The sequence below is a fragment of the Arachis ipaensis genome, chromosome B10 (genome assembly GCF_059453495.1).
Source record: "Arachis ipaensis isolate K30076 ecotype BB chromosome B10, ASM5945349v1, whole genome shotgun sequence".
Lineage (NCBI taxonomy): Eukaryota > Viridiplantae > Streptophyta > Magnoliopsida > Fabales > Fabaceae > Arachis > Arachis ipaensis.
The window spans coordinates 119,938,302-119,947,314 of NC_142435.1; the positions used below are offsets into that span (position 1 = coordinate 119,938,302).

The 9,013-nt window shown below is 35.6% G+C and overlaps 1 protein-coding gene across 1 annotated transcript; it reads left to right on the top strand.

The window, feature by feature from the left end:
* Positions 1-3,316: 3,316 nt before the first annotated feature.
* LOC107622907 (mitogen-activated protein kinase kinase kinase 3-like) lies at positions 3,317-8,602 on the top strand. Its single transcript, XM_088509774.1, has 11 exons — positions 3,317-4,213; positions 5,191-5,514; positions 5,636-5,723; positions 5,881-5,943; positions 6,083-6,243; positions 6,338-6,413; positions 6,818-6,877; positions 6,990-7,097; positions 7,199-7,435; positions 7,724-7,824; positions 7,918-8,602. Exons 1-11 carry the CDS (start codon positions 3,726-3,728, stop codon positions 8,165-8,167), a joined length of 1,956 nt encoding a protein of 651 aa, XP_088365900.1. The 5' UTR covers positions 3,317-3,725; the 3' UTR covers positions 8,168-8,602.
* The last annotated feature ends 411 nt before the right edge of the window (positions 8,603-9,013 follow it).

Sequence of the window (9,013 nt, forward strand, 5' to 3'; positions counted from 1 at the left end):
TTTTTTTTTTTTGAGTATTGGTAAAAAGACATGTATTCTTGGATGATAGTAGTAGTACTTATGGATAGTCTCTTGATTTTGGGCCACCTTTTAACTATATATGTAACGTATGTTAGGAATCTATGAATCCACACAAACGTAAAATGTTACATGATCATAATGAATACTTGAATGATGGAAAATGAATTTTATATATACTTATTATTACTATTTCTGTTTTATTTTATCCATTTCTTGTTTTTTATGTTCTTAAGATAAGGTATTTTAAAAGTAAAAAAAAAGAAATTTTTAGTACAATTTGTATATAAATAAGCAAAAGAATGATAGCAACAAAATAAAAGTTGATCTTCGTCTACACCCGGATCAACGACCTCATAGTTACTTTCAAACTCTTCCTCGCTATCACTATTATAATCTTCCAATTCAATATCTCGGTCTGCTGTAGATTGCTCGAACTAATATATAGCTCGATGAACGATAGTTGGGACCGACTTTCAAGATATACTGAAAATATTTCTTGCATGTTCACTTCATCGTTACGTATTTCGTTTGAAATTGAACGAACCCACAAAAAAAATATAGGATATCTGTACAAAATACACGACACTCTTACATATTTGAGAATCCATCTTCTCACAAATCACACCTTTTAGTTCTTCAAATGACAGTGTGAATGAAATAATAATATCTAATGGATTTTTACATACAAATTTCACTCCTTCAGATGTTTGTAATAAAATCTGCCTATGATAATATATTTTTAACATGACTCTATCATCCATGATAATATACTAACATTGAACACTCTCAACTTTGGTATTAATTTTTTTGAAACACCAGAGAAGAAGAGAAGGAGCTTTAGAAGATTTGAAGATTGTGAGAAGAAGAAGATGAAGTGGAGAGCTCGGTTAGGGGGTTGGGTATATATAAACATTGAAATCGGACCATCCGACCGCCTTTTTTACCATTTCAAATTTTAGAAGAACCTAAATCAGACAGTCCGATTAAAGTTGCGTCGTAGCAAAAGAAATTTGCATGCATGAAATTTGAAATTTGTGGGTTCGATTTCCTTAGCCAAAATTTTTTTTGTTCTATATGCATAAAATCGGTGGATCCGATTTTCTTAACTAAAAATTTTTGTTTTGCATGCATGAAATTGGTGGGTCCGATTTCCAGTCGAAAATATTTTTACTTAACACAAATCGGACGATTCGATTTGTGCTATTCTCTCTCCTCAAAGAAATCGGACTGTCTGATTTTTCTCGTCAGTTTACCATTTTCACAACAATATATAAGACCATCTCTAGTAGGGAACTCATCCCAGTTCCTATTTATGGCACACCTGTCATAAAAAGTAACTCCACATCAGCTTTTACGTCATAAACAGTAAATAGGAACTCAAAGCATCTCTCTCTTCTCCATTAGGAGGAACTAACTTTAGTCCCTGTTGTGGTCCCAGTTAATTAATTAATTAAAATACTTAAAATTAATGTAATAAATTTTTTCAATAATATAATTTAAATTTATAAATTTAAAAATAATTCACTATTTAAAGATATTAATATTAAATAAATTCATATATAACAATAATACATCATCTATAATTCGGGATTACACTAATTTGTAAAATTACTTAATACAAAGAAAAACATAATTAAGCTCTATAGTTGACGACAATCATTGTGAAATTGCCATATGTGTTCAATCAAGTCCTCTTTCAATTGTCTATGCTGCTGCCTATTTCGAAGTTGGGGATTTCTTTGGAAAAATTGATGGTATGGTGCAAAATCTTCTTCTCCTAGCTGAGGTTGTGATAAGTCATTTTCAACATCATCATACTCTAAGTCTTGAGCAAAATTTTATGCATAAGTGTCTCTTTCATCCTCAACAATCATATTATGCAATATAATACAAGCTCTCATTATGTTGGCAAGCTTCTTTTTTTTCCAAAAGCGAGCTGGACCACGTATAATTGCAAAGCGTGCTTGCAACACTCTGAATGCTTGCTCCACATCTTTTCTTTGCCCTTCTTGGTATTGTGCAAATAACTTGCATTTCTCCCCTTGCGGCTTTGAGATTGATTTGACAAATGTGGCCCATTCAAGATAAATACCATCTGCTAAATAGTATCCTATAGTATAATTATTATCATTAATAGTATAATTTACCTCCGAAACATGGTCATTTAGAATATCATCGAACATTGGAGAACGATCTAAGTGTGAGAATAGAACTGTATCTAAGTGGTATATATAGAGTAACAAAATATTAATTTATTAATAATAACAGTAACATAGTAACGACTAGTTTCCAACGGCTAATTTTGCAACGGCTAGTTTTACAACGGCTAATTTAATATAATAATATAAATAATATTCAATATTAATTATGACATAAATAATTAATATGAATCATTAATTAAATAGAAATTTAATTATTTAATCTAATTAATTATTATAATTATTACTAAATTAATTATTATTTAATTATTTAATATAATTATTTATTTAAATAATAACTTGCCAAATGGCAAGTTATTATTGGCTATATCCAGTCCCTATTTAGAAGGACTTAGTTCCATCGAAACTTGTGCAGGGACCAATTCTATTTCTCTCCAACTGGTAGGAACTTGTTTGTGTTAGAAAAAGTTTCTAAGGCATTCATCGTTAGAGTTCGTCTAACACCTCTAACATCTATAATATTATATTACACTACACTAAATTTCGCAAATTATTTTTGATATTGGGGTGAAAATGGTGTTTTTTAGGATTATGGAGGATAAATGTGTTATTCTCAAATGTAAAACTTTTTTATTTAAAATATAGAAATCAGACTCTTCAATTTTTTTGGAAATAAAAATCGGACCATGCGATTTATTAAGAACAAAAATCGAACCTCCGATTTATGATTTTTTTTTTAAAAAAAATCACAACGAACAAATCGAAGGGTCCGATCTGATATTAAAAAATTTTTGAAAATCTAACTTACAAAGTAATTGAACCTGCGATTACTTATTTCCATATCAAAATAAAATCACATACACCACTAACAGAATTGAATTGCACACATTTATCTTCTATAATAAAAATTTTTAGCCACTAAATTTCATATCCAAAAAAATTAGTCCATATATACATACAAAACAAAAGAGAGAAAAATTGGTGTGATGATTTAATTTAGTTTAAAAATCACTTAAACGCTTAATTTTATTGAATATTTTATTTCTTATCAACACTGAGCCTGTTACATTCGGATAAAAAGTTACTAGTGTGAAAAGCATCACTGCATAAGTAAACTAAAAAGAATTTGAACGTGCAGTATTATCATTCCTAAGAGAGGAGACAGAGTTAACAGCAGACATCACACACGTACGCGCAGACACAGCACTCAAAACAAGAGCGTTCTCTCTCTATCTCTATCTAAGCAATTGCCACGTCACTTATCCATCCAACCACCGTTAGCCGTCCCCTCTTTCTCTCTCTCTACAATTCCATCCTTCCTTAGCTGTTCTTCTACTGTACCCCCCTTTTTCCCCTTTCTCTCTCTCTCTCTCTGCTTCGTCGTTTCTTCCTCCACTTCCTTCTACAACGACAAAACACAAAACCTACCCCTTAACTCTCCTCTTTTCCTTCTTCCTTGAAGACTCCTTCTCACTTTCTCCCACCAAACAAATTAAACTCTCCCTCTTTTCTTCTTCTTCTTCTCTATTTTTTTCCCAATTTAGAATGCCCACTTGGTGGAGTAAAAAGTCCAGCAAGTCCAAGCAGCAGCAAGAACTGCAGCAGCCACATCAGCATGGAGGAGGAGGAGTTCGTCAATTCACCTTCACCAGATCAAACAACACCGTTTCTTCTTCTCTTTCACCTCCCAGTAAGGCCAAATCCGACAAGCCCAATCACAGCTTCGACGAAACCCTCTCCCGCAACTCACCAAGGGTCAGCAGAGACTTCTCTTCTACCCCCGCCGTAGCTTCCTCCGCCGCCGCCGCCGCCGCCGCCGGAGGCTCATCCTCCGGATTCTCATGCTTCGATTCCGACGGCGACAGGAAAGGCCACCCCTTGCCTCGCCCCTCTGTCTCCTCCACCCAAAGCTTCGGCAACGACCAAGGCCTTGTCTTCGGATCTGCCTCCGTCTCTGGTTCCAGCGTTAGTTCCACGGGCTCCTCTGATGATCAACCACCCACCCCTCGAAACACTCGTATGGATGCAACCAGGTTCGTTATTTTCCAATCATGATTTGGTTTCACTACTTCCCTAATTTTATTTTATTTTCCCTAATCTTAGTACTTATGGTGAAACTTAGTTTGATTGATTGATCCGTTTTATTGTTCTGGTGTTAATGAAAAGGTTAAGTGTAATTATTGATCATTGATCAGCTAAAGTTAGTTACTTTTACTCCGGAGCCTTAGTTACAGGACGTTGCTTTTTTTTTTCCCCCTTTCTTTCTTTTCCCTTTTGTAGTTAGACCATAATTGCTTTCATGTATGGGATCCTTTTTCGGTTTTACATACACTCTCACATGATTGTTCACTTTTCTTCCCCTTCAGTCTTTCACCCTTTTCTTGCCTTCTACTTTCCTTCTTTTTTTTTTTTTTTCTTTTAACTTCTCTCTTCCCGTTTTAGTTATTAACCTCTAAAAGGGTTCTCTCACGCATTCTGTGTGTATGTCTGCTCATGCTTTATTGCAATTCTTCCCCATTCCGATTAGGGTATTGTGGTTCTGTTCTGCGACTAGTGATTTACAATCCGTGCTTTGGAGAATTATTTACATTAACTGGCGATTTGGAAATTTGCAATTTGCAGACTTCATGTATTGATTCATTTGAGGGAAAAATGAAGATCTGAATCTTGAGCGATAGATTTGTTAATACTACATCCCGTCCTTTTTCTCCCCCTTTTACTGATTATGGAATCTTACTTAATCATTCAAGTTGATTTAGGAGACATTAATGCAAAGATAAATGCACCTTACTTTTCTTACATAATTATCATAATTCATTTAAGCATACGAGATGGTTATGATTATAAAATATCTGGGACTGATAAGTGATAATCTGTGCACACATTTTAGCATTGATTGACAATGTAAGGAAGAGAAACATGCACTTTGCAATTTTTTTATAAGGGTGTGGTTCAGTGTTGTTCTAGAGTTTTATGCTAAACTAATCTATGTCATTTTTCTTTATGGTAGAGGACAAAGTGACATAAAGTTCAATGCAAGGTCAAAAAGCCCGGGTCCTGGTTCAAGAGGGCCCACCAGCCCTACATCACCGCTTCATCCGAGGTTGCATGTTTTGAGTCTTGACTCCCCTACATGCAGGCAAGAAGATGGAAAGAGTGAGTGTCATCCGTTGCCTCTTCCGCCGGGTTCTCCAACTAGTCCTTCTTCTCTTTCCAATTCCAACACAAAACCAAATGGACTTCCAGAAAACACCACATGTAATCCATCCAAGTGGAAGAAAGGAAAGCTGCTAGGACGGGGTACATTTGGGCATGTATATGCTGGATTCAATAGGTAATCCCCCTTTTGAAGGAAATTCAAGGTCAATTTTGAATTCCCTTTTAGATTAGCCTTCCACTACCTATTCTTATGTATAATTTTCAATCCTAAAATTCTGATATTGCAACTTTCACAGTGAAAATGGACAAATGTGTGCAATAAAAGAAGTCAGGGTTGTTTGTGATGATCAAACATCAAAAGAGTGCTACAAACAACTTAATCAGGTACGTCATAAGTACAAAGCATGATGCTCTAAGCCTTTAATACATACTATAGAAATTAGGAAGATATTCTTCTCACAGTTGATTTGGATTTTGATTTAATATGCACATTATCATACAGTGGTCTATAAATTATAACACTTACACCAATCAATTGCAGGAGATACTCTTGCTTAGTCAGCTTTCACATCCGAATATTGTTCAATACTATGGGAGTGACTTGGTATGCCTAAAATATCAAATTTTAGAATTCTTTATATCATGTACGTACATATTGTAGCAATGTGCACGCATAGAAATTTAAAAAAAAAAAATTGATGAATGGGATCCATTTATGAATAATATATATGCCGTGTTTTCAGGGAGAAGAAACACTTTCAGTTTATTTAGAATATGTTTCCGGTGGTTCGATTCATAAATTACTTCAGGAATATGGGGCCTTTAAGGAGCCTGTTATTCAAAATTATACTAGGCAGATTGTCTCTGGACTTGCCTATCTTCATGGTAGAAATACAGTGCACAGGTAACGTGACCATGCCTGCTCTATTTATAACATGAAGTTGCTGTTTCTTTACTCTTGATCAAATAGTTTATCACTTTGTAATTTTGTTTCACAGGGATATCAAGGGGGCTAACATACTAGTTGATCCAAATGGTGAAATCAAGCTGGCAGACTTTGGAATGGCTAAACATGTAAGTGTATCATATGAACAAAGAATGAAATTTCTTCTAGATTACTTCAATAGTGGATCATATTTATTATTTGTGGTACATACAAGTTATACAATGTACAAGTTGTATTAGAGGGTGAAACCCCAAAAAATACTCGTTTTCCTGAAGGTTGGAAATTTTTGTAGATTTGCACATATCTGTATGTGGCAAGAGATTTTTCCCTCCTCTCTCTCTAACAGTTATGTTCACTCACATAGATAAGGAGAGATGAAAACATATTGATTCTGTTATTTTATTAATAAGTTGGAGCTGTATCACCTGAGAATATATACTAAGCAAAGCTAGTTTGGAGAGCGATGTATAATTTTCTCTGTTGGTTGATTTCTGATGGAGATCATCTCTGAATTATGGCTGTTCTGAACCAGATAAATGCTTCTTCCTCAATGCTTTCTTTCAAAGGAAGTCCATACTGGATGGCCCCTGAGGTAAATATTTCCTCCGGTTTTAGATCTTGAAATTTCTTTCGGAGAAAAAAAAATTCCCTATACTTCAGTTTCTGCTGTACATAGTACGTTATCCTGATTTTTGCTATCTTAGGTTGTAATGAATACAAATGGCTATAGTCTTCCTGTTGATATATGGAGCTTGGGATGCACAATTCTTGAAATGGCAACATCGAAGCCTCCTTGGAGTCAATATGAAGGGGTGAGCTATTCGATATTTTATAACTACATTCATTGACATTGCTTGTGATCCTGTTTCAAGATAAAAAGATCAAAATCATTATTTTCACATGTTTGAAACAGGTAGCAGCAATATTCAAAATTGGTAACAGCAAAGATATGCCTGAACTTCCTGAGCATCTATCGAATGAGGCAAAGAACTTCATCCAGTTATGCTTACAAAGAGATCCATTGGCTCGCCCAACAGCTCAAATGCTGCTAGATCACCCATTTATTCGAGATCAGTCGGCAACAAGAGCTGCAAATGTCAGCATAACCAGGAGTGCTTTCCCCTATATGCTTGATGGGAGCCGGACACCGGTATAGTCTGATTATTTTGCTTAGTTTGTATTTTGTAGCTGACCTTATATGTGCTTGAGGATTTAGTACGCTTTGTTGTTTGGCTTAACTGTAGGGAACAGATTAATTGGGAAACCTTAACATAGTTTGGGGTGATAAGTGATGACTGATAGGGAAATATGTTACCCATTTATCTATACTGTATTAGTGGAGTGTATAACTTCATAGAAGATTTGCTGCCATATAATTCTAGTTTTAACTTGAACGAAAAATATTTGATCATAATTGATTGTTTGGATTTATTTGCAGCCACCTGAGATTTTTTCAAATAAAACGAATGCAACTTCATTTGATGGAGACTATGCAACAAGGGCAGCCCCTCCAGCCTCACGGGCTGTAAGGAACCAAAGGTAAAACACCCACAACCTGTTGTTTTTTAGAGAGTATAACTATAACTATGTTAGTTACTTGGACTAACCAGCTATTGTAATTCGCTTGTTCAGAGATAACTCAAGAATGATCACATCATTACCCGTATCTCCTTGTTCAAGTCCATTACGGCAGTATGGACCAGCACACAAGAGCTGTTTCCTTTCACCTCCTCATCCAACTTGCACATTGATGGGACAAAATACCCTCCCGTCATATCCGTTGAGATCGAATGCCGCCTTCACTCTTGATCCTTGGCACGAAACATCTCCATACAGATCCCACCACACACCTGGTGGATCCCCAAGATCGAGACTCATTTGAGTTGTCACCATTGTAAATTCCGCTAAAATCTTCCAGTGTTTTCCCCAGCATGCATTGTGACCTCTGGTTGAACTTCAATCTCTACAAAAGCAAACTTTTTCCATAAAAATATTCGGGTCTATTTTCACTACTGATGAGGTGAAGGATATAAGAAGGAGCACTCAATGCAAGGTATAGAGACCTAGTTCAATGTACCAATTTATTGATTATTGTAAATGCAAGGTGTAAGGTGTTCTCTGTTTGTAGCAACGCTTATGTTGTATATTCATAGTTCATGGCAGAAGGGAAAAGAGAGTAATTTTTCCATACATACTCTTTTTCCGTTTTTTAAATTATATAGTTACTAGTTCAGACTCAAGACACTGACTAGTGTATTGGCTTGGAAGAGTTCGTTTATCCCGAATGCCAAAAAAATATTTGAAAGTGATTATATCACTCATTTGAATTGATTTAGTTTTAGTTTTAGTTTCACCGTTACCATAGTTAGTGTTTGGTTAGTGGGTGTGTTCATTTAGAATAAATGTCTATTTCGGTCCCGAAGGACAAAGCGTTCTCTAACGATTGGAAATTGACCAAGCGGACCTCAAACACCTAAGAAAATGGTTATGGCAGCCCCTGCGACCGGTTGGGAGATGGTGGAGTGCTAACCTGTCAATTCCTCAGTCACGTGGATTTTGTTCCTACCAAATTGGGACAAATTGACCCCTTCCTAGCGTACAAAACGTCATCCTTGTCTCAACCTCCTTTAAATTAGGGTTTGGGTCTTCGTTGTAGCCATAGTTGGAGAACGTGTATTCTGCAAGTCATGACTGATGAAGATGAGGGTTCTTACTCAATAACGCAGAA